Raw genomic sequence first — 26728 nt, 5'->3', positions numbered from 1 at the left:
ACAAAGTGTGCTTCCAGACTTGTTATTGTGGGTAATTTCATAGGTCGGACTGCAGTGTGATGTTCAGGGAGATCGTTGTAGATGAGGTGTTGTTAACACTCTTGTCTTGTTGCCTTCATTGCTGACCTACATCATGTGTGTGCTAATTCTGCATGACTTTCCTTCATGGAAGTATACTCAGAAAGGGTGATTGATGCAGTGTTATTTGTTTATGTTTGCTTACATTTTGCAGCATAATTTCATGTTTTAGTATTGCATGGTGCCTACATATCTCAGCCACCATTAGTTGACAAGAATTGCTATAGATGGTGCATCATTCTGTCCAACACAGCATGATTGTGTGTGGTTAGTCCCTTCATCAGTTATTCTCCTCAGTATGGTAAGGCTATGATGCAATCCTGGCCACTGCACAGATGTATCAGACTACATGATGTCAGGATAGTTGTATTGACAAGCTACATGGTTGCCACACAGGCACTTTGGAGTTATGTACTGCACAGTTGAAGTGTGAAATAACACAGAGACATATTAGGTGTGCAAGTGCTATTTATTTATAGGTGCTGTAGTGCAAAATGTCCATTGTCCATGATTGCTGGGTCCGTTCTGGTGCATTCTTACATAGTGATCCTACAGAAGGGGTGTGGATGATGCTCCTGACATGCTGGGGTGATGTCACAGACAGTGCAGAGGGACAGGAATTGGCAAATAGTAGGAGAGAGACATTCACTGGCAATGCTGACAAGTCATACAGTGGATTGCAGAACAGTCATTGAGTGTAGTTGTAGTGAGACTGGCATTTGTCAAAACGTAGGACCTTGGTCAAAGTAGGCCATGGTGCAGGGACTAGTGCTTCCGGGTACTCTTCCGTGAGAATGTGATCTGTTCCATGTCTTCTTCTTCTGATGTGTGTGTTGCCTGGTTTGTCCTTGTTGTTGTTGGTTGTGAAGGGGCAACACACACCTCAGTGTTAGGCAGACATCCCGGGGGCTGCTCCCTGTGGAGTTATTAAGGGCAGTACTGCAGCAAGGAGGGCCTGCTGGTTTTTGAGAATGGCAGCCACATCATGATGGTAGGCAGCCAGGTCGGCCCTGAGGGGTTCAATGTTGCATTCGTGCACACGTTGACTGGATTGCAGTTGTACGTGTTGTGTCAACTGGATGACAGCTGTGCTGATTTCCTTCAGTGTTTTGGCAAGTTCCTGCAAGAGAGATGTTCGGGCTTCCGTAGCAGCTGCCTGATCTGCAAATGACGTCATGCACGAACGCACCCCCTCAAGGCTGGCTGCCATGTTTTGCATCCCCACCCGCACCTCCTTGACCAGCTCCCGCTGGACACCAACTACAGTTCTTTCAAAGCTGGTGCCAGTGTCGTCAGAGTCCTCAGCTGTGTTGGAGCTGGCAGGTCTCACAATTGGGGTGGTGGGTGGTTCTTCTGTGATGGCTGCTTCTTCTGTGCTCCTCCTTATGACTGAAGGTGGGGTCTGGAGGCTTTCAAGGACCTTTTGGATGGTCTCCTGGGAAATATTTATGGGCTCGTCATCCATGTCATCAGGGAAATCAGGGACAGGCATATCGGCAGGAGATCCATGTTCCTCTGCAATGAAACAGGGTACAATTAGTGTGTCTGTGTTGTGACAATTTTGCCATAAGATGCAAGCCTTTGGATGACTTAACTTTGTGCTCTGGTTTGGTATTGGTATCTGCTGTCCTTCATATGGGCATTGTTATAGGCCTATGGCCCACCTGTGTGTCACATGTATGATATTGAGTTATCAGACTTGTCTGCCTAATTGCCTCTAGGTGTTGCTTTGTCCAAATTTGGGAATAGCCATCTTTTTGTCCTACTCGTCCCTCCGTGTATATCTATTCTTATGGAGAGACATTTTGTTGCATGGGCTCTCATTATCCTACATGAGATTACTGGATTTCTAGGCAGCAGGATAGCTAATGGTGTGGGGGACTGAGTCTGACCCACTTGTAAATAACTCTGTCACCCTAATTCTTTCTTTTTGCTCTGGCTAACTAGCAGTGCCTCATGTCTCCCACGGCAAACAAATGATTAGACAGCCGAGCGCATGACATCTTTGGAACTTCTCCGGGAAGTCGTGGTCACTCAGATCCAAAACAATTCTCTCTTTTCCAGTATGATCTCATATACAAATGACAAAGACCATATTGGTTTTATATGATGTTTTCATAAAACAACTGACTATTAGATAATTAGATAATTAGGTGTGAGCCACAATAACCCAAACAATACAACATGGTAGAATTGAAATAGTCACCAGGAGTGTAAAACATTTGAACAAAGCTATCATGGTGCCTAACTGTTTCTACTCTCCCTCTGCTTGTTCTATTTAGAGCACAGCATGTTAAGCTTCGAGCTTGCCTGTCTGAATCACTGGGGAGACATCAGCCCTCATATCTGAGCAATGGCCTGTGATCTGGTTCAGCATCTGCAGCAAGGCAGGCAGCGTCTAGTTGTGGTTCTCTGTTCGGAAACTCCCTCTTGCGTGTATTGGGACAAGGAAGTGATTTTATAACTAACATGTCATCGTGATGACAAAGTGTCCCTACGCAGGAACGTCAAATCTGAACTCCTACCACGTCTATCGGCAATGTACCAGACTGTATCCTTGACTGGAGCACAGAGTGAATATGTTCTGGAGAACTGCAGTGCTGAAGTAGGCAAAACAGTGTGATATGACTAAAAAACAACACCGTAGAACTGGCTATTTACAAAATTACTGATACGAAGCCTAATAAATAGCATTTAGTGCAAAGTGCACAGAGGCTCTAAGCTGTTAGCAAATGAGTAAAAGTACATTCAGGGCAAGGTGCACAAAGGCATAAAGCCTGAAGCTAATGCGCAAAGTATACGTAAAACTTACCACACTACACTTTGACTGGCTGTGGGTGTTGTGAATGCCCTGGCAGCACACTTGCCTCTCAGGACCTGCCCCAAACAACTTTTATTCACATTGACCTAAATGTACATGTTATGTGGCATATCCTATGCATGGCAATGTTAGGATGTGGTATGGATGTGAACATTGTTGATGTTTCGAGATGATGTTGGGTAATGTGTGTTTAATTGGATTGCCCTGTTTATCGTATCAAGGTCCTATTTGGTTCTCAGACTGTGCAGGTGTGTTTCAGTGACCAGTTGCATGTGTCCCCTCCTCAATGTTGTTGTCTGAGCAGTATGACATTAGTGATGTTGCCTTGTTATCCAGGCACGTGAGGGACCCTGACGTATGTAGCATGTGTGTGTCCTTAGTGCTGTGTGGCTCCTATTGCTATTTAATTTGGCTGATGTATGTGTCAAGTATGGACATTGGCATTTGAGTGTACTGGTGCCTTTGTCTTATTTCTATAAATAGTTGTAGATGTCATCCTCACCCCCTAATTTAGGTATGTATGTTCCATGGGGAGGTTCCTGCCATTTGCTACTATAGCTGCACAGAGATCAGAGGTGTTATTGACAACTGTTGTCGCAGTTACATTGCAGTTGTTGTTTTGGCTACTGGATTACAGATGGGGACCTAGTTTATGTAGGATACATTTTGACTGACGAGTGCCTGGATCTAAGTTTAACGTAGTGGCCTTCCCACCTGTCGCTGCCTTCCCTTGGCTCCATTGTTGTAATTACAGGATGGCCCCATGGGACTGTTGTTGGTGCTGTATTTTGTCATGCCCCAGCTTCAGTCTTTGCTGGCCATGCCCCCCTGCTGTGCCCCTTTACCCATGCCACTTCATATATATGCTGAGTTACATGCATTGTGTAGTAGGTATTCCCCCCCCCCGGTTGCAGTTATCATTATTGTATTATGATTCCTCATGCGACTTACCCTGCATGTGCGTTGTGTCGTGGTAGTCTGCTCTGTCCTGTCCTTGAATCCCTGTGACAATCTCCTCAGGGATGACGGCTGCGACCATCTCCTCCATGTGGTCCAGGGCCTCCTGGTGTGCTGGACTCCCCCCTCCAGTCTGCAGTGCTGCCTTCCTGTTCCTGGCCATTTTTTCTTTTGTCCTACGTTTGCAGTCATGCCAGCGTTTCTTACACTCGGTGACTGTTCTGCGTTCTTCAGCCACACTGTTGATCTTGTCCACAATTTGTTTCCATATGGCCTCTCTCCTACTGATAGGCAATTTAGAGGTGATGAACAATTGGTGCTGGTGTTCCGTCACCTCTTTAACCAGGATTTCCTGCTCCTCTGCACTGAAGCGACACTTTCTTTTTTTTCTGAAAATGTCCTGGTTCCTGTATGGATCATCCTGGCTGGTTCCTGGTCTGCTGTCATCTTCCTGGGGTCTGTTGTGGCATCTGGGATCCATTTTGGCTCTCCTCTGCTGAAAGGCCGGTTTTCGTGGGTAAATTTGACGCTATTGCGTCAAAATAAACAGCGCTTTCCGGGTTGCGCTGTCGTAAATCGACCCACAGTCATTTGCGTCGCGTTAACGTTGGTTTCCTTTACGACTTGACGCCGCTGTGTGCGTCACGAAATAATGACTCCCACCTGTTAGTTGCGCCGCCGTGCGTCAAAGTATAAATTTGACGCCCGCACGGCGCATCGAAATGGCGTTAGCCGGCGCTTTTTTTTTTACGCAAAACTGCGTTAGCGCAGTTTTGCATCAAAAAGTATAAATATGGCCCCAAGAATCACCATTTTAACTGAGAGAGGACCCTGATGACCAGTTGTATTGGTGCTGTGAGACACAGCTCTACTGTAGAGTGTGTAAACACAAAGGAAAATGTTGTGCTTAAAACAATGTGCATAGAAAGGGCACAAGTCATGCATTAGTGCTCCAGGAGAGGTACAAACACATGAAGAGGAAGCAAACCCACACCAGCGGACTAATAAGAAGCAATCATATGAGTGATAATGAAGCCAACCAATTTTAAGCAATCGGGGGCTCTCTAAGCCCAGTGTTAGAAAATTAAAAGGTCTTACAAGAAACAGCTCAGGTGCGGATACACATGACCTAAAATGAGTGGCGATAATATTACAGAGGGCAAAAACAAAACTACTAGAGCTGTACAATCCATTACAAATGGGTACTACAAGTAGATACCTTTCTGTGCCACTTGCAGACTAGTGCAAACAGAATCCTTCCTTTACCACATTTGGTTAACTGAACCAAATACTTGTGCCAATCTTTTCCAGACAAATAGACTCCTCCTGCTTATAATATTGGGGGATGGATTCTAAAGTAATGCCACAAAAAGCCACATAGTTTGCTAGTCCATCCTGCAATATCCTGGAGTTTCTGGGAGTGGGCAAACAACTCTTTGTGGAATTGTGTGAAGCAAAGAAGGGGAATTCTATCCATAAGAGGATCAAGATCTAAATCACATTTTGCTACACACCAGCTTAGAAACAGAGCCCTGAGATCCCATTTCATCAGAGCCAAGGCTGCAATGTGGGTGTCAATGCTATATTCATGAAGGATACTTTATTCGGTCAGTTCTGCAGGATGTTTTTTTGATGTGATTCCACTCTAGAAACCATCCACGTTTGGCAGATACTGCTTTAGTGTCCTAAAGTTGAGGAATCTACCTGCACTGAGAAGTATCCATCAGAAGAACAAGTCACATATCTTCGGAAACACTCTTTCTGGTGGATGCCCAATTTTGAGGAGAGGCCTTTATTCAACATTTAAAAAGATATTAAGGGCCTGATTACAACTTTGGAGGAGGTGTTAATCCGTCCCAAAAGTGACAGTAAAGTGACGGATATACCACCAGCCGTGTTACGAGTCTATTATATCCTATGGAACTCGTAATACGGCTGGTGGTATATCCGTCACATTTGGGACGGATTAACACCTCCTCCAAAATTGTAATCAGGCCCTAGGTTAGAGATTAGCACTGTCGCTAACAGTAGTTTTACACTCTGCGTCTGAGGGCAGTTGAACGGATAAAACAAGGAAACAACATCATCAGCATGCAGGGGCGGTGCCTCTATCTGGCTCCACTCTGTCTAGTCTCGGGCAATATATAGTCAGTTTGGAGACTCACAACACCACCTATCAGTGCATGCAGAAGAACTGCGGGAAAACTCTTCAGATCGTGTCCGGCACCTAGGGGCATATTCTAAAGGTGAGGAATATGAGGTTGGAGTATCCACCAGAAAGAGTGTTACCAAAGGAAAGTAACTTGTTCTTCAAGTCCAAAGGCTGTATAATGTATGCACATAAAGACCAAGAAAATGAGATTTTCCTAACCATAGACTGTTGATGTAGGAGTTACCTGCATTCCAGTGATTTCATGTTTTCACCATAGAGACCAAGATGTTACATTCACTCATTTGTTAAAATCCGTTGTCTGTTTTGCTTGTATTGCTCATTACTGAAGCTCATAATTTTCCTCATGCATATTATTCCGAGGGTCCCTGAAGTGAATTTATTCCCTTGTATATAGTGTTAACCAGAGTTCACCTGTATGGCATTACTGCAAAAGTATGTTTGTTTATACTATATTCCTTCTGTGAATAGGTTGTTCTTCATGCGCCCCTAGTTCATGAGATTTAATGGATTAGTGGGTTACCCTACCAAACCGCATCACACAAACACTAGGTAGGGTGGAAGCACGCCAAGTCAATATGGCTGAGATTTCCATAGGTGATTACCTCGAAGTTATTAGCTACTTGTTTGTAAGATTTAGAAGGTGACCTTATTCAGTGGTGACAAAGGTTTTAGGGCCTAACTCATACAGATTTCATAAATATCCACTTCTCTTTGGAGAGGGGGTGGAAGTTACATTTGTGCCAGCCTTCCATTAAAGCCATGAAACTGGTTACATAACAACTACACAACATTAGAGATAATTCTGCTGGCTCCCTGCTTGCCCACAATGATTCTTGGTTGATGAAGAGCTTCCTGGCACCTATTAGCTCCAGTCAATACTGAAGTTGTGTTTTCAGCGCTCAGTGCTTCTGAAACACCCCACCATCCAACACCCTCATTCAAACAAGATCAATCCAAGTAATCCTTCTGCTGAAATCAGAAGCCTGTGAGTCAACCACTGCTTAATGCTCAAGCAACAAATTGGAAATTCCAAGATCAGATCCGTGGCGTGCTTTAGACACTTTCCCTTCCCTCCTTCCACCTCCATGGAATACTCCTTTTACCATATTGAGTCCCATCTTGACTTCCAGCTTGACTTCACTACCTTATTACAGCTCAGACTACCAGAACATCAAATCTTTGTACCCATATGATTCAAAACTTTGCAGGCAGACTGGTAGCAGGGACCAGTAGGAGTAGCTCTGTTGCTTCAACCTGAAAGCCACAGGTTCCTAAAATGGTGACTGTATTCCAGATCCATGGAGCTCGGCCTCCACTGCAGTTAGCTTGTTGCAGATCCACCTAATCTGAGAGACCTCAGTGAGGGTTATCTTCAGCGAATTTGCTAGATTCCTGATCTTACTGGTCTCACAGTCTTCCATTTTGTGACTGCATTCCAGTGACTCACCACCACTCTGTAGATAAAGTATTCTCAGTGTCCACCACTGTAAAACATGGTATACTTTGCCTATTCAGGAGAACTGAAAGAAAATTGAAGCCCTGCTAGCTATTTTATTATTCTTTTTGCTTTATCTCATGTTTCTTTCTACTGTTTCCTTGCAGATCTTAAGCACTGAAGAGGACTGGTGTCAAGTCGAGCTACGGGGAAGTTACGGCAGTGCCCCTAAGACATACATCGATATACACATGCCTACGTGAGTACATCCAGTTTCCTACTGACTTTCCTCCTAGGGTGGTAGAAATATTCCTAATGAAGAAAATAACTGTGCTGTTCACTCCGAAATGGCTCACATATTCATGGGCTTCTTAATCAAGGGGGGGGGGGGGCACAGTGTTCCTGGTCACAAGGGATAGTTGTATCCCCTCCAATAGCAAGGGGGGCTATCAGGGTTCTTTGTCACTGGAGACCGGCTGGTCTCTGCCTGGCCTTAACGGAGGGTCTAGAAGGGCTTATCCTGTGCCAGTGGTTGCAGGTGGTAGAGATAAAAAAAAACTGAAAGCGTTAAAGGAACACTGAGTATAAGGTGATGAACGAAAGTGGCATGAGGTGAATCAAGACCTTGCCGTGATATTCAGCATCTTTGGCATTCTTAAGCAACAGCTGTGTGCTCCTAAGAAAAACTTTGAGCCTCTGCACCTATGATTTCTTTTTTGTTGTTTTTACATTTTATGCATGGCGGAGTGGTTTGTCATTAGAGATATGCTGTCTAGTTCAAGGTGTTATAAATAGGTGAGCACGGAGTTTGGATCATTCAAGGACAGTTTTGCCTGTCAGTTAAATTAGCAACAGAGGTAGTGTCAATTTCGTCAGGACCTGGCTCTTTTTTTTACTCCTAAACAGTGGTGAAACTGGCAATTGAAGTCATCTTCAGAATATTGGAAGCTCTAAGAGTGACAACGTGACTTTTTCTGAGAAACTATTTAAAATATATCTTTTGATACGGATGCAGTCAATATGAAGGGCTCTCTGAGGAGGGGAATATTCACAAACCAAAGTAGCTATCAGTCTTTCAAGCATTGCTACTTCACAAACATGCTGAAGTCATCATTTTCTTAGGCAGAGATAAATATGGCTTTCCTTCATCTTTGAATATATCTACTAGAAGTCCTCACTCAGAGTCCAAAGAATGATTTCCTTATACCTTCTTAATTAAGGACTGGGGACCTAAATGTAGAGTTTAACGGACAGGATACATGCATGCGCGTGACACAGTACCCAGCCTGCCAAGCTGATGATCAGCCCACTCTATTCACAGTCGGGCGGGCCATCATGTTTCTGGCAGCAGTATCCCAGCTGGTTCTGCTGGAGGAAACCTTACTCCAATGACCAGATGGACTTGAGGCTGTCAGAGTAAGTATATCTGATGGTCCGTCCTACTCACAGCTGACGGCCCAATGTACTTTTATTTCTGTTTGGGACCGTCAGGAAAAGCCTGAAGTTCCCAAACATAAACAAGCATTTGCAATGCAGCTGGTCTCAAATTTTCTCGACTTAGAGCTATTAGCGTTGTAAACTCCTAACTGGACTTTTCTTGCCATACAAATTAAAAGAAAAAAAACTAGCGCGATCACGCTATGTAAAACACAGCGCGACCGCACTGAAATTTCAAACGAAAAAAGCAAGTGCGATCGCGCTATGTAAAACCCAGCGTGATCGCGCTGCGTGAAAAGTAAAAAGATAAAGTAGTCTGGAAACTATGCTGAAAACATGGAGCCTCGTATGTTTTCAGTAGTTGGTCAGTGCGCTCGAGGAGGGCTAAACCCTGGAAAAGGCATGAGGTATGTATGCCTTTCACTAATGAAATAAATCAAATTTTAAAAGGCAAGCCCACGAACCAATGAACGTGACAGGCGTGACATGGGTGTGGTTAAAAGCTCAAAGAGAGAATACAAAAGGGACGGAGGGCTTGTGCGCTCGACCCTAAAAATAAAACAATGACACCCCTCCCCTCCCACACACACATCCTTGGAGTAAACTTCCAGAGTGCCAGAGATCATCAGGGCCCTTATTTATACTTTTTTTGCGCCCCATTTGCATCATTTTTTTATGCAAAAGCGGCACAGACTTACAAAATGTTGGCCCATATTTATACTTTGGCACGCAAAACTGCGTTAGCGCAGTTTTGCGTGTAAATGTATACCGCCGGCTAGCACCATTCCTGGACACCGGGCGGGCGCCATATCTGTGAAATGGCGCTAGCCGGCGGTAATGCCCGGTTAGCGTCATTGTAGATGACGCTAACCAGGTGGGGGAGGCGTAGGGGAAACCGGAGGTTGTGCACCAGATTATGGAGCTACACTGTTTAGAGGCAAAAAAATGCCTCTAAGCAGAGTAACGCCATTTCCTGGCGCAAACCCCTATGGACATGGCTCCTGTCTTAGTAAAGACAGGAGTCATGCCCACCACCCCAATGGCCTTGCCCAGGGGAAAAATGTCCCCTGGGCATGGCCATTGCGGCCAGGGCCATGCAGGAGACCCCAATTCAGGGCCCCCAAGCAGGTAAAAACATAAAAAATACTTACCGGGACTTACCTGGGATGGATCCCCCATCCTGAGGTGTCCCTCTGGTGTGGGCGGGGGTGTCCCTGGGGCCAGGGAAGGGCACCTGTGGGCCTGGTGTACGTGGTTTTTTTTCACGCACACCAGGCAGCGCCGGTCGGCTAACGCCGGCTAACGCCATTCAATAAATACGGCGCCCGCATGGCGCTTCAGAATGGCGTTAGCCGGCGCTAATTTTTTGGGCGCAAAACTGCATTAGCGCAGTTTTGCGTCAAAAAGTATAAATATGGCCCATTGTATTTTGTAAGTGTGCACCGCTTTTGTGTAAAAATAATTACACAAATGCGGCACAAAAAAGTATAAATAAGGGCCTAGGTTTTTTGTTTTACCAAAATAATCTCCCTCTTTGGGAGTTTGTTTCAGTAAAAAAAAAAAGTTCAGTGAGTTGTTGCATGAAACATGGGGGCAGGGCAGCAGATTTTCAGTGCTTTCAGAGGAGCCGCCATGGCGAAGCCTCCTTTGAAAGCACAAGCCAGCGGGTATCTCTAATTATGGCGGACGGCATTCCCTAACGGCCTCCATACCCTCCCAGATGCTGGGCTGTCCGCCAAACTTTAAATGAGACTCTGTTTCTCTCCCAGCCTTAGAGGTTCTGCGAATTCATTCTACAACATAACCGCAACTAAATGAAGTGCATTGGAACTTCTGCCATAAATATTGTTTATTGAAACAAACTTATCCTTTTTGTGCAGAAAACTGTAGCAGGGGCGTATCAACACAGCAGATAGATAGACATATTTGAATCTGTGATTTAATTAGATTAATTGCCCCGGGCTTTTGAGACACCGTTGATAAGCTCTGACCACGAGTATATGTGCGGTAATATGTGATAGAGTTTTGGAATAGCCAAAATGTAGCTCCCAAAAACGGACATGGCAGCAGTTTTTACAGCGTGGACAAGATATTATAGCATTTGCACCGAGCTGTAAGTTCCTAAGCTACTTTGCTGTAACCCTTGATTTTCCTCAGGGGCTGGTTTGCACTTGCATGCTCATCATGGCGACCGCAATTGCTGAGCTCCCTATGAGAAATTTGACATTTTAATTTTATGAACTGCTGAAATCTATGTCCAATCTCGGTTTTCCTCCCAAGGTGGTATCACAAGGGTCTCTCCCGACACGAAGCAGAGGACATCCTCATGAGGAAGGGGCTGGGGTTTTTTATCATCCGTGACAGCCAGAGCTCACCCGGAGACTTCTCCATCTCTGTCAGGTGAGTCCTTTCCTGCACACTTCAATTTACACAAGGCTTGGTAGCACCAGGTATGCTAGAATATCTCATAAAGAAATATCTTCTGACAATTATTGTGTACTAAGGGCCTGATTTATACTTTCTTAGCGCTGCATTTGCGTCATACATACAAAATTCAGGGCCATATTTATACTTTTTGACGCAAAACTGCGCTAACGCAGTTTTGCGCCAAAAAAATTAGCGCCGGCTAACGCCATTCTGAAGCGCCATGCGGGCGCCGTATTTATTGAATGGCGTTAGCCGGCGTTAGCCGACCGGCGCTGCCTGGTGTGCGTGAAAAAAAACCACTTACACCAGGCAGCGCCGGCGTAGGGAAAAATGGCGTTTGGGCGTCCAAAAATGGGGCAAGTCAGGCTGAGGCAAAAAAATCATCTTAACCCGAATTGCGCCATTTTTTTTGGGCGCCCAGACGCCATTAACATGACTCCTGTCTTAGCAAGACAGGAGTCATGCCCCCTTGCCCAATGGCCATGCCCAGGGGACTTCTGTCCCCTGGGCATGGTCATTGGGCATAATGGCATGTAGGGGGGCACAAATCAGGCCCCCCTATGCCACAAAAAAAAAAAAAAAAAAATACTTACCACAACTTACCTTTTCTTCCCTGGGGTGGGTCCCTCCATCCTTGGGTGTCCTCCTGGGGTGGGCAAGGGTGGCAGGGGGTGTCCCTGGGGGCTTGGGAGGGCACCTCTGGGCTCATTCTGAGCCCACAGGTCCCTTAACGCCTGCCCTGACCCAGGCGTTAAAAAGAGGCGCAAATGCGGGGTTTTTTGCCCCGAGTCATTTTTTAAGACGGGAACGCCTACCTTGCATCTCATTAACGCAAGGAAGGTGTTCACGCAAAAAAATGACGCTAACTCCATGAACTTTGGCGCTAGACGCGTCTAACGCCAAAGTATAAATATGGAGTTAGTTTTGCGTCGAATTTGCGTCGAAAAAAACGACGCAAATTCGGCGCAAACGGAGTGTAAATATGCCCCTCAATTATATTTTGTAAGTTTGCGCTGCTTTTGCGTCAAAAAATGCCGCAAATGCAGCGCTAAAAAAGTATAAATCAGGCCTTAAATGTTGTTTATGAAACATTGTCCTAATTTCTGGTTTTCCATTAAATCCAACATGGCGATATTTTTAAAAAGATGCTCTGGTAATGGTATTATGGTTGCAGGTCCACTAGTGACCCTTTGCACCTTCTTGAATGCTGCTTAACACCCAGATGCTAATGCCACAGGCATTTATGCCAGTGGGTGCTCTATCAGACAGGGAAATATATTTTATTAAGGTAATCATGGACACAAAAAGAGGGAGGTAATTCTGTCATTTGTGAACGTGAACATTGCATGACCATGCATTGTGATGCAGTGAACCAAAGGAGAACTGTATACTTTATTTATTTTGTTTCTAATTTAATGTTTTATAATACACTTAGGCGGCCAAAGAAGGTTGCAGAGCTCCTAGGCATATTAAACTGCAGCAATGTTCTGTTTTGTGTTCATACTACTTCACCGCCCTGGCACTGTTTCTGTTTTTCCTCTTTCTGTGGTACATTGAATTACGAGGAAGAGGGAGCGAGGCCCTTATTGTTGAAAGCAAGGCTAGTGCCACACAGTGGGATCCTGAGGATGCCATCAGCAATGCAATGATAGGAATGTCTTTGCCACCCTCGAACCAGCCTCGAACCAGATGTACTGTTGCGTTCTTCACTTCTGAATTCTTACTCTTCAGTTATACCCAAGATCTGAAGTGTATTTTGCTCTGCCCGGTTGGTAGTGTCTTTGCCCATCGCTGAGGAGACTGGCAGCCATTTCCTGCATCCTTTACCTACGGTTCTACTTGGTCTGTTACCTCATCAAGTTATCTTGGTGCCTCTGTCTTGCCAACTTTCTCCTTCCCCTCCTACACACCTCCCTGCCTCTTTCACTACTTGATATCTGTTCTGCAGCGCTACACCAAAAATAGTAGTGCTGTGCTGCACCCCTTTAGAAATGCAGAGGTGCGCCGTATTTAGAGGAATACAGGGCACCCCTATGTTTCCCCCTGCACTGGCGCTGAATTAAGCTGTCTAGTGCTAACGCAGGCATCCTTGCACCATAGTGCAAGGCTATCTGCATTGAGGGAATAGATTTTTTATGTCCAGGAAGGTGTCCCTTCCTGCACATAATCTATAATGGTGATTTGGCACTTCTATGTGTGCTGCAAAATGCACCACAAATGTCATTTTGAATGATTGCTTACGTGCAGGAAGGCGTCCCTTCCTGGACATAAACAATCGTCCTTGGCATTTTGCTTCTTCTATGTGTGCTGCAGAATGCAAAAAACAAGGAATAATAAATGCATTCCTCCTCGTTTTGCCATGCTAACGCCACCCCTGTTAATTTTTGGCACTGCCTCAGGTTTACGACAACATGTAAATCTGAGGCAACATCAAAAGCAATGGGTGTTGCAGTGGAATGCCCATCGCAACACCCATTGCACGCCCCTCTGACATAGAAAACTGTGTCAGAGGGGCCCATGTTTACAGAGAGGCGTAACACCACAAAAAAGTGGCGTTACACCTCCTTGTAAATATGGAGCAGCTTTGCGCCACTGGAGCGACATGAAAAGTGATGCTCCAGTAGTGCTATGAGTTCTTAAATATGCCCCCTACACTTTACTCTTCATGACACTCTCTTCCACGTCTTTCTTTCACTCCTGTCTCTAACCCACAACTTTTCCCTTTACTCTTTCCCATCTCGTCCCACTCTTTCTTTCCATTGCATATACATCATCTTTAGCTACCATCTCTCCACATTCTTGTCTAAAGCTACTCTCTCTCTCGAACCCCCTCTGTCTCACCTCTCTCTTCCGCCTCGCTGTTTCTCTTCTCTCCTTTTATCCCACTCATTAACAAGCATTAGTAAAGCGAAAAGGTCTCGCGTGTAAATGGCCGAGCTATTCCTACAGAGAACAAGCATTTGCAATGCAATAGGTCTCGCATGTGCTTGAGTTAGAGCTATTGGCATTGGAAATTCATGACTGGACTTTTCTTGCCACATAATTTGGCCAACCTTGCCTCATGTTGTTGACTTTTCCTGCCATATAATTCCAGTGGCCCTGTATATAACTAAAGCACTTCCATTTACCTTCTTCCTCTATTTGCAGCAAAAATGAATATGTTGCCGTTTAGCATCCTAATTTAAATCTGCAATGCTAATTCCAATAGAATACCATTTTCACCACCCCACCATCAGAGTTGCTGGCTGGCTAACACAATTCCCCCCAAAAAGAAAAGACACAAGACAGCCAAAGAGGAAAAATAAACTAGAAGGGTCACCCAAACATATCAAGAGTGTTCAAACAGTCATAGTGTAATAAGGACGTTAAGTTGGTCTGAATTATGAGCATAATTGTAATAGGAAGAGTTTATTAAAACATATACAATTATGATTTAAACCTTTATCAGAAATAAACTTTTGGCATTAGACTGTAAGGCTTAAAACAGCCCCTAGAAACACCATAACAAATATATTATTTATAAGAAACATGGTCATGAAGCCAGATGATAGATTAGTGCACATGCTCAAATGGAGACCACGGGAGAATACACATGTACATTAAGGCCCGTATTTATACTTTTTTAGCGCCGCATTTGCACCGCTTTTTGACGCAAAAGAGGCGCAGACTTACAAAATACCATTGTATTTTGTAAGTTTGCGCCGCTTTTGAGTCAAAAAGCGGCGCAAATGCGGCGCTAAAAAAGTATAAATATGGGCCTAAGTTATTTAGGAAATTCAAGGTTACACTTGTGGTCTCCAATGAATTGTGATTGGTGGTTTTGAGGACATGCATTATAGCCCTGATGAAGTCTTAAAAATTATTCTCACTTGACGAAACACTTGTTGGCTGAAAAGGTGGCTGAAATTGTGAGGAACTTTATTTTATTGATCGGAAAAGAACTCTACAAGCATGAAATGAAGCAGCATGAAATAAAGCAAGATAAAATTGGAGAACACAGCAAAGATTGACATAGACTTTGATGGAATTGTGTGTGCCTTGGACTTTTATAAAGTTATTGTACAGTTTGGGGGTCATTATGATCCCGGCGGTGAGTGTTAATGTGGCGGTAATACTGCCAACAGGCTGGCGGTACATACTGCCACATTATGAGAATGGCGGGTTGGCTGCAACCAACCTGCCACTTCTCCACGTAGAACGCAATGGCAGTATCAGCTGCCGGGCCAGTGATATCAATCTCCAGCCCAGCGGCCGGCAAAGTACTGCCAGCAGCATTATGGGCCTGCCTCCCACCATGGTTTTCGTGGCGATAGCAACGCCACGAAAACCATGGCGGTAGGCCCTACCGGTGACAGGGAATTCCTTCCCTGTCACTGGTAGGCGGCTCCCCCACCCCGCAACACACACCAGATGCCCCTCACCCCCCTCCATCCAAAGTCCCCACCTCCCTAGACACACACTAACCCTGCCACCCCCGACATTCAAATACACCCCCACCCCGATCCAAACACACACCTCTACCCCCTCCGATCCTCTCACTCCCCCTATACATGCACACACCCGCAGACACGCACCACGCATACACCCAATCACTTACACTTGCAAACAGGCATTCATACACGCGTACTTCCAGACATGCTCGCACACATTCTTACACAGAATCACACTGACATGCAGACACTCAATCCCTTCACCATTCTTACACGCATTCACTCACACACATACAACCAGTCAAACTACACAACACACACAGACGCATTCACACACTCACTCAGACATTCATGCACACACACACAGAACACCCCCGCCCCTGTCGGAAGCCCGACTTACCTTTGTCGAGAAGGTCTTCTGCAGAGAATGGGAAGGGGCACTGCTACCGCCAGCAGTGCCCCGCCAGGAGAACACCGCCAGACCGTATCACAGGTCATGATATGGCTGGCGGTGTTCTACTGGCGTGGCAGTGCTGGTGGTAGCAGCGCCACCTTACCACCGTCCGCCACCATGAGCACTGCCGGATTTCCACCCTTCTTGTGGCGGAAGTCAGGCAGTGCTTATAATATAGCAGACAGATGGTAGCCATGGTGGCGGTATCTTGGCAGCCATCACCACAGCGGTAGATGTTTTTTACCACCAATATCAAAATGACCACCTATATGTCTACATACTTGGTGTGACTTTGGGAGAGCCATCTATATGACACCAGCCCATTTATTTCCGGGTCACAAAGCAATATTGGTAGCTCCTAAAAAGCATAGCCACATAAAAAAACAAGAGAAAATAATGCAATATAACCCAGAGAAAGACTGTAGAGATAGCAGATCTACTGCAATGATAAACAGAGTCTTTAAACCAAAATATTTCTTAGATCTAAAACAAAAGTTCCAGCCATAAGAAAACTTAAATAAACTCCCCTCACATTGACTAGTGGTAGGGGGTTATTATTTTGGAGTTCCTCCCTCATATAGGGTGGGGACCCAGAGGTGATGTAGATAGAAAGAGAGCATTGTGGCCAGTGTTTTGAAGGTGGTCCCATAGTCCTAGGACCACCATAGGCTGAGTTATTTGCAAAAATGTTTTGTAAAAGTAATGCCCTGCAAAGCATTATGGGGCAAGTTTCAGTGCCACAAATATTTTAATATATTGATCTTACTGTAATGCTTAGAACAGCCCCTAGAGGCCACCACAAAATAGCATTTGTGAGAAACATGGTCATCTAACTATATAGCTAGACTCTGGAGGAGATAACCACACAAATAAGTGGCAACAAACAATGCAGAATAACCATGTATGTAGCTTCTAGAGAACATAGTGCATTACATACTTTCAGGAGTAGCAGACCTATAGCATTGATATTACAAACAAGGGCCTTAAAACAGAAGCTATTTCCAGATGGAAAACAAAAACAAAACAAACAACCAAAAAAAAAAAATGACTGGTGGGAGGGGTTATTAATTTGGGGTCCCCAATAACCTAGTGTGGGGGCCCAAATATAACTTAGACAGAAAGAGAATGTTGTGCTGAACGTTTTGGTGGTGGTCCCATTGTCCTGGGACCACCACAGGTGGACTAATGATCAAAAATGTTGTGAAAAAGAATGCTTGCAAAGCATTATGGGTTGAGTTCTCCCAAGTGCAGGGACTATTGTAGTACCAGCTCTTCCGATGTGCAGAGAGAGCAGATTTTGCTTTGTGGATTTCTGTTTTATGTAACACATTTACCAATTTCATGTGTTTTAAGGGGAAAACCACCAGAAATGACTCTGATTAAGTAACTGAACAATGTGACCAGCTCTCCAATACCGCTGATCAAGTTTGTGGTGTTGTGCCTATCAGCGCTGTGAGGGCCATGGCTGTCATGCAGCACGAAGGGCAAGACAAAATAAATAGTTCACCCATGCTGAAGTATATGAGACAAACGTAAATCATTTACCAATGACATCAGATGATTTTTGAAAGCCAAGCCCACAGACGAGTGAAAGTGATGGGCGTGAGGTGGGTGTGGTTAAAAGCCCACAATACTTACAACAGGTCAAAGCGCTTGCACACTGGGCCTAAAAAGGAACTGAGAGCAGGGAAACACATGCACTTCTATGGAGTGCCTAAACAAATAAATCAAGGCCCATATTTATACTTTTTTAGTGCCGCATTTGCGTCATTTCTTTACGCAAAAGCGGTGCAAACTTGCAAAATACAACTGTATTTTGTACGTTTGAGCCGTTTTTGCGTCAAAAAGTGGTGCAAATGCGGCGCTAAAAAAGTATAAATATGGGCCCAAGTTCCTCAAGTATTCTGTGGAAGACAGACAGAACACCATGAAATCAAAATGCTCCTGTGTGGGACAAACAGAAAAACAGGGAGGAAAGTCACCAAATCAGGAGCAGACAACTGTGGTTGACAAAAAAGCCATCTAATCATGAGCAAGGGACTGACCCAAAACCCATTAAAAATACATATTTGTACATTTCTAATATATGAAAGGTGGGAAGAGCAGACTGTTCTCGGTCACAGAGGTATACAGGTCCTGTCATGGTATTAAAATGAGGAAAAAGACAGAGCTCTAGGGGCCGTATTTATACTCCGTTTGCGCCGAATTTGCGTCGTTTTTTTCGACGCAAATTCGACGCTAAACTAACGCAAACTAACGCCATATTTATACTATGGCGTTAGAGGCGAATAGCGCCAAAGTTCCCGGAATGTGCGTCATTTTTTAGCGTGAACCCCTTCCTTGCGTTAATGATATGCAAGGGAGGCGTTCCCGTCTAAAAAATGACTCCCAGGCCTTTACGTGGTATTTATACTCCCGGGCAAAAGAGACGCCCGGGAGTGGGCGTGGCTAAAAACGGCGCATTTGCGCCGCTTTTTAACGCCTGGGTCAGGCATGGCGTTAAGGGACAAGTGGGCTCAAAATGAGCCCACAGTGCCCTCCCCTGCCCCCAGGGACCCCCCCTGCCACCCTTGCCCACCCCAGGAGGACACCCAAGGCTGGAGGGACCCACCCCAGGGACATTCAGGTAAGTTCAGGTAAGTATTATTTTTTTTTTTTTTATAATTTTTTTTGGCATAGGGGGGCCTGATTTGTGCCCCCCTACATGCCACTATGCCCAATGACCATGCCCAGGGGACAGAAGTCCCCTGGGCATGGCCATTGGGCAAGGGGGCATGACTCCTATCTTTACAATGATAGGAGTCATGTTGATGGGGGATGGGCGTCGAAAATAAATGGCGCAAGTCGGGTTAAGACGATTTTTTCGACGTAACCTGACTTGCCCCATTTTAAGACGCCCATACGCCATTTTCCCCCTACGCCGGCGCTGTCTGGTCTACGTGGTTTTTTCCCACGCAAACCAGGCAGCGCCGGTCTGATTGCGCCGTCTAACGCCATTCCATAAATACGGCGCCCGCATGGCGCTTCAGAATGGCGTTAGACGGCGCAAAACTTTTTGACGCTAAACTGCGTTAGCGCAGTTTAGCGTCAAAAAGTATAAATATGGGCCTAGGTGACTAGAACCGACGCTCAAGTATATCTGATAGGTAGTTTTTTTTATAGGGGCGCAAAGCTTCAGTCTCAGAGGCGTCCATACGTTTTTAAAACTCCTCTAACATGAAAGAGAAATATGGGAACTACAAAAACTCCTCTAACATTCAAGAGAAATGTGGGACAGCAGCACAGCAGGTGGTACTACCCTTGTGCTGGTCAGTAAATGAACTGGTGGCTCATAAAACCGTTATTTTAATCCTTGCCGATTGCTTGTGCTCTGAATACTTCTCGACTGAGATTGTAGGTTATGTGGTGCAATGCTGACCCCTGCTGCCTGGCTATGGAACTACCAGTAATGAGTTTACTGAAAAGAAACACTGAGCTCTAATCGACATGGAGCTCTAAAGAGTAAAAGGATGATAAAAAATAAACGTAGGCACTTTCTATTAAAGTCAGTAGGAAGTTTGTTACATTAAAATATCAATCAAGGCCAGTTAATAATTACAAAGTTCAAAAAGTGTGCAGAAATATTCAAAGTGCACATAGCAGCTTTTTAGGGATCAGTGGGCATGCCAGGGGTACATGGGTATAGAGCATGAACTGGTGATAAAAGTTACATTTGCACTTTTAAATTCTTGTAAAGACCACCAAGCTGGAGTTAGTTGGAAGCCTCAGCCAAGGAAGGTTCCACAGCTTTGTTGGTGCCAAGCTTCGGATCTGCTTGGCAGGAGCCTTTGGTTAAGGACACTTGCGGCAGTGAAAAAAGCTCATGGCTGGGGAAGGCATCTCCAGTGTTTCAGACAGGGCACACGATTACCGGGTGGATTCCTCTGGCCAGTTCCCTTGGTGCACAGTTTATGGAGCTCATATCTCTTCACTGAGTGGGTATCTCAAGAGATATGTTCTCACGCCTCCACCGCATCGGGTTATCTGAAGCAGACATCCCGGTGAAGAGTCTTTCTGGAGTTGGGAATGTTGCAGGTGGGAGGAGGCAATGTTTGAATCAAGGAATAATTGCCTCTCATTTAAAAAATACTTGAAATATTAAACGGATTAATAGACTTCTAAGAAACATCCAGTGTTGTCAATCTTTGGGTATGATTACATCGTGATGTCCTGCAATTTATTGGCCAAGGATGGACTTGAGGTTTGAGAGGAGTGCAGATTAATGGTTGTATAAGTTCTGAATTGTGAACCATTATAGTGGCTACCTACAGTCAGACAGTAATAGCCAAAGATCCGAATCTTAGCCTTGGAATTATAGAATAAGAGCTTAAGGTAAATGGGGTCTGTCCCATGGCACAGAGAAGTAGCCCATGTACTCATGGTGGTCATATTCTTGGGTCTTTTCATGCTTAGTGAATCTTATTCAGCACATATAATCAGTGTTTGATGGTTGCCCCTTAATGTTATCAGGCATGAAGATGACGTCCAGCACTTTAAGGTCATGCGTGACACTAGAGGCAACTACTACCTGTGGTCGGAGAAGTTCCAGTCCGTCAATGCCCTCGTGGAAAACTACAAAACCGTCTCTATCTCACGACAAAAGCAGATCTTTCTGAGGGACGGAAGCCGGGACGAGCAGGTATGCCTCCTACCTATCACCATTGGTTTGCAGCTTCCATGAGCAAAAGTCAAAAGATTGTCATTGTTTTTAGAAGCAGACGTTGCAAAGTGGATGCAGCCCCGTTGATGCCTTTCCCTTCAACTAAAGTTGTAGTGGGAGGGAGCGATCACACCTGATCATGAGGAATTAGAATACTACACTATACTGAAGATTCAGAAGGAATCTTGTCCAGTACAAGAGTAGAAGTCATATCCAGGGTGCTCTCTGGACAAAGCTATTTAGATGTATCGTGAAGATGATTAGAAAGATGTCTTACCTTTTCAGAAGGATTTTTTTTCTCTCCGTAATGTTAGTTGTCACAAACTGTGTTAGGTATATCCATTTATGTTTTTGACCATTGAACAGTCACTGAATATTTAGCCTTTTTCTTTAGGCCCTGCATTTCTCTATGTCACTTTTTTTATTCATTGTCTCCACATTTCCAGTTCCATCATATTCTCTTCTGTTTCCTTCACCATGTATCAGTATAACACTTTCATCTATTGTGTATAGGGTTTTGACCATTGGCAAGCTACCGTTGCCCCAGGGTGAAATGTGTTTCTCTAAGCTAGACCATTTACTAAACCTTCCCTCCCATGTGGCAACAGGGTTGACTAAAAGGAATGAGATATTTGAAGGAAAACGTACCTACATGACAAAAAGGGGTAATGACTCAGGGGACACGCACCCATGTTTCATTCCCACTCAAGAATTAATGAATTATGCGTGCGAGGCAACAAAACTGCATCCGGGATTGTATGTAACATTGAGTCGCCACCAGTAAATGTGATAGTGCTGAATATTTGCATGATACTTTGTTTCATAAGCCCATTGTACTTTTCTCATTTGGGCTTTTAAGGAAGAGTCAATGCCCTTTCTTCATCCTCTGTAGCTATGGACGACGTGTACTAAGCATGTTTGCAGTTGCAAACCCTGATATCCACAAAATCACAGGGGTTGTAACTACAAAAGGGCCATTTGTTATGTACAAACCCATTTTGCAAGTCAGAAAAGTTTACCCAACTCATACAATGGATTCTGCGACCATACCAAATTGCAGTTTGGAAGGGATGTGAAAGGGACTCCTTCCAAATTTTGAGGCTGTATCAAATGTATCATTTGACCATTAACAAATCAAATCAAACAGGATTTATAGAGCGTGGCTTATCACCCTCTAGGGTATCCAGGTGCTATTGACAGACTCCTCAAGGGAGGTGGTAACTGATTTGGGGTGACAGGCAGTTTTCCAAAACCGAAAACCTTTTTTGCAGCGTTACAGTTCCTTGAGCAATACAGGTTTCTTTGGAAAAAAAAGGTTTTACGTTTTGAAATGCAATCACAAGGATGCTGGTCTGTGTCCTTTGCAGGGCATCATCCCTGTGAGTGCAGCCAATCACAGTGGGCCACACATTGTGAACTGCCTAATACATATTAACTACGGAGGTCATTCTTTGATCCCCTGTGATGTGTTGTTTTGTAAAAGTAGCAATTAGGGCACAAGTCTGACTCCATTTGCAAAACTTTGGTGCACAATTTGCAACTATTTAAAAAAAAATGGAATAACAGTACTTCTGAAGGATACTTCTAATCGCAGATTCCTCACCTTTAGAATGTCACCCAGTGGCAAACTAAATTCGGAAGATTGAGACAGCATTGCTCCCTCATGCTGGTAAGTGGCTCTGTGAGGCTCTGTGTGGCGATGGAGCAGTATATAAGCACCACCACTGCTTATCAACATCAGGTCCTTTCTTTCTACACCATCGTATGCAGATCCGGAGCTCACTCCCAAGTTTATTCTCATCACTTGACAAGTTTTTTGCTCAAAAAACAGTTTTTGTCCATGTGGGTTCTGGGTACGACTCCATGTCCTGTGAGGAGTGTGCCGTTATTAATCTGAAGGTAGTTCTGTAATGTGGAGCAAAGCAATATGTAGCCGAAGCCAAAATAAGTCACAGCAGTCCCACTCGAAGTCAGTGTCCTGCACTTGTTGCCACTCTCAGGGCTGGTCCCACAACAAGTCTTCCAGTAAGTTGAAATAAAAACACAAGATGGCTTAGCGGGATTCATCCCAGTCTCACCAATCTCAGCCTGAGAAGTTGCAAGGTTACATGGGGGCCTCTCAGTCATGTTCCTAGTACCCTACAGAGGAGCTGATTCCACAGCTCGTCCTGATGCTCTCTGAGTTTTCAGGTTTATAGGCAATGTTTCCTCAGGTTTAGGCTTTTAAAGAAGCCATGTTGCACATCTTTGGCACTTTACTGGCTCCATTTGGCACACCAGTCGGGTTACCACTGGTGAGTCTCCCAGTGTCGCTATCTGCGCCTCCTGAACACATCTTGGGTTCCACCCCATTGCTGCAGCTGACTTCCAATCTGGCACCAAAATCTACACTATCCCAGTGTTGCTGGTGCTGGAGGATGACCCTCCACCATGTTATCCTTTCCGATCCTAAACCAAACTCAATTCAACCCTAACCAAGCTTGTCCTGATGTCATACTAATGCACCTGGTCCCAGTTCAATCTGACTATGCCTTTGCTTTAGAGCTGCAGAGCTTCACTGACTTTTCGGTTTAGACTCTGATCAGAGTCAACCAGCCAATGGAGATGAGGGTATTATTTTCCCCTATAGTATGATGGCAATTTATACATGGACTTGCAGGAGGCCATTGGTTTGAACACTTCCCTGAAAACTGGGTTGTGTTCTACACCGGGTCATTACTATGAGAGAGTGCTTCCTTTGCCATGGTACCACAGAAATTAGATGTTCAGCAGAGGTATTGGATTTACAACTGCCAACTATGTAAGTCAAAACAAACATACTGACCGTAGTTTTGCAACCAGGACAAACTTCTCCCAACCCCTACTTCCATTAAAATGAGCTCTGACTGACACCTGCATGAGCACCTGGTCTAAGCCTTTTTCCTGTTCACTATCGAACAGGCAGGTTGCCAGTTGACCCTGACATCCTAACACAGCACCTTACAGCAGAAGGTTTGGTGCTTCAGGCTTCCACCAGTAGGATGAACCCCCAATTCATTCCCTACGATTCCCCCAGACAGCGTCAAAACAAATTGAAGCATTCCGGAAACATACATTTTCCATGGCAGGGCTGCCCTCTGGTCAGTCAGTGCCAGCTGTTTTCTAGGGAAACATTGCCACACTTTATGGGACAAGATTATTAAGATCTTGCTAGCAGTCCCCTAGGAATTTTTGGCCAACATGGCTCAAACCATCCAAAATGGTGAGGATGCTGCAAAATATATTATCCATCTGAGCAGGACACTACCGATTACTTGGGCAGAGCAGTTGGCACTAACGTGGTGCTTCGGCTGCATGCTTGGATGAGAACCACGGGCTTCTCTGGTGATGTACAAGTCTCTCTGATGAACATGCCATTTGATGGTACCTGCCTATTTGGCAGTTCAAACTCTTTAAATAATGCTAGGCCATGGCACAATCCTTAACTCTTTCTACCCCTGCGACAAAGTATCCTCAACAGTTTTGCCACTTTCAAGGGGACTCCAGAGGGATAGCATACTGCAACGCTAAGGCCCACTGCCCTAGCATCAGCCACCCCAGTCTTTTCGGGGTCAGGGATCAAGCAGACAATGAACAGGTCACCAGGGGCAGTGTACTTCCCAGTCTTCCACCCATCTATGGCATCAGCCTCAAAGCTGCTTTAGTTTGCCCTTAGTGGCACAGGACCACACTGGGAAGCAGGAAGCAGCCTCATAGATCATACTTGTGGTTCATGATTGGCCAGGAGCATTTTTAATTTGCTGTTCCCCCCTTTGGCCTCACCATTGCCCCTTGGTTGTTTACAAAAGTGATGACAGTGGTCTCAGCACACTTTCAGAACTTGGGGATTCCAGTTTCCCTCCACCTTGACAATAACTTGTTGAAGCTGTACTCCCCATGGTTAGTTATAGACCACCTTCAGATGATGGTGAACCTCTTCACATTGTTGGGGTTCACTATCAACTTGTCAAAGTCATGAGGGGTGTGGCCAAGATGGAGGCTGTGCTGGATGCACTTTTTAAGCTCTGCTTGAGGCTCTGAATTTACCTGGCATGTATCCTGTCCTCTAGCCTAGGTGCCACTACTCTTTTAACTGCCCCCCCCTCCCCCCCAATTTCTACCTAAAGACAGGGGAGAGCTGGTGGCAGCGGCATACCAAGCGCCACAGCAGCAGACCGAAGCGAGCGGCATGGAAGAGCCTGCAGGTCATCGGATCTGCAGATGACTGCCATGCCTGGAAGGAGTGCGGGCAACTGGTTGTATGGACCATGCATCTGGACGAGACCTGTGGCACCGGCACGGCATGGGCCTGGACCCAAGCAGCCGCACCCTAGGCCGGATGGGAGACACATCCTGAGATGTGCGGCCCTGGTGGTGTTGAAGTGGGCCTGACTCCTATGAACAAAGAATTCAGTGGCTGCTCCTGAAAGGGCATTTGAGTATGCCCGCTCCAGATGTCAGATGATTGCTGTTGCCATAGCTGTGGGATGCGAATGGTGCAGTGAATCTTCTCGATGTAATTGTGGGTCCCTTGCTGTGAGACCCTTGCAAGGCCCTGAGTGGTGAACATGGGCCATGTCGTTCCCCTAACCTGGTTGTGTATTTTGGGGCGCTCACTCACCAGAGGCCTCTTAGTGACTTGACTGAGCCCGTCCTTGCGCTCCCACCTGCTAATATGTGACAGTACCAACTTTGCAAATGACTCCCTTTCACAGTGAGCCTTTTTCCACTGACGTATGCAGCAACTGAACTGAGAGCGTGCATTTTTCAGGGATGAAATACACCCTTTACACCTGAAGTTGGTGCTGCTGGTGGTGTCCCTGAGAACACACTGGAGTGCTACACTGGCCCTTCTTGGGGACCTGAGGCTGTGAGAAGTCCCCTGATTAGGACCGGTCTGGTAAATGCGGACAGGGCTGCCTGCTTGATACCTTTGATTTCTTCTGTGTACTGTTGAGGGTCTGTTGTTTTACATTTTGTAGTCACTGGGACCTGTTGGGCTAATCACTGGTATGGACGATGGGGAAAGCAAAGCTTAATAAGTCTCCCTATCCAAGGACATAATGGGGGCACTGTCTAAGACATTGGCTGCATCTGATTCTTGGTGGCAAATGGAATCAACTTGAATGAAAAACACACTGGAATGTTTGCTATGAGCAAATACTTGACACAAGCAATACTTGACACAAAGAGAGCCATGGAGTCCAAGACTGATGTTTGAGGTGACTTTCCTTAGAGCAGATCATAGGAAGGCTGAGTGTGTTGATGATAATGAGTTGGTACTGACTTCAATATGTCCCAAGTTACAACAGGTACGGTCCCAGTTACACACCCTACAATCAGAAGTGAAAGATCTCAGGACGGAGGATTCCTTCCCGGCGCAATAACATTCATTTTGTTGGACTCCCAGAGCACGCAGAAAGCCAGAACATGGAGCTGTTCTTGGAGGAATGGTTGTCGACCACTGTCATAGCTGGTAAGGTTCCAAAATGTTTCTCCATTGAGAGGGCTCACTGCTTGCCAAGCCTCCCCCCCCCCCACTGGCGGTGATGGACCTCCTTGTGGTTGTTCCACTACTAAACTACAGGGAGAGGGATTCCATCATTCATCTCTCCAGAACTACGGACCTCTGGCTCTATGATGGAAGCACTATCCGTGCCCACCCGGATTACACCATAGTGGTACAGCAGAAATGTAGTTCCTATATGGCAGTCAAACAACAACTGTGCTAGATGAGTATGAAATATGCCCTTTAGTTGCTCGTGAAAGTCAGGGTGGTGGAGGCCAGAAAAACACACT

At 45.3% G+C, this 26728-nt stretch overlaps 1 protein-coding gene across 1 annotated transcript in view; it reads left to right on the top strand.

The window, feature by feature from the left end:
• Positions 1 to 26728, top strand: part of GRAP2 (GRB2 related adaptor protein 2) — a 215108-nt gene that overhangs the window by 130709 nt on the left and 57671 nt on the right. Inside the window, exons 3-5 of the mRNA XM_069231286.1 lie at positions 7632 to 7723; positions 11182 to 11301; positions 20722 to 20890. Coding sequence (XP_069087387.1) covers positions 7632 to 7723; positions 11182 to 11301; positions 20722 to 20890 — 381 coding nt within the window. The remainder of the gene's footprint in view (positions 1 to 7631; positions 7724 to 11181; positions 11302 to 20721; positions 20891 to 26728) is intronic.

Source organism: Pleurodeles waltl, chromosome 4_2 (genome assembly GCF_031143425.1).
Source record: "Pleurodeles waltl isolate 20211129_DDA chromosome 4_2, aPleWal1.hap1.20221129, whole genome shotgun sequence".
In the NCBI taxonomy this organism is placed as follows: Eukaryota; Metazoa; Chordata; class Amphibia; order Caudata; family Salamandridae; genus Pleurodeles; species Pleurodeles waltl.
The sequence above is the reverse complement of the archived record's forward strand: the minus strand, read 5'-3'. Positions and strand labels throughout refer to the sequence as shown.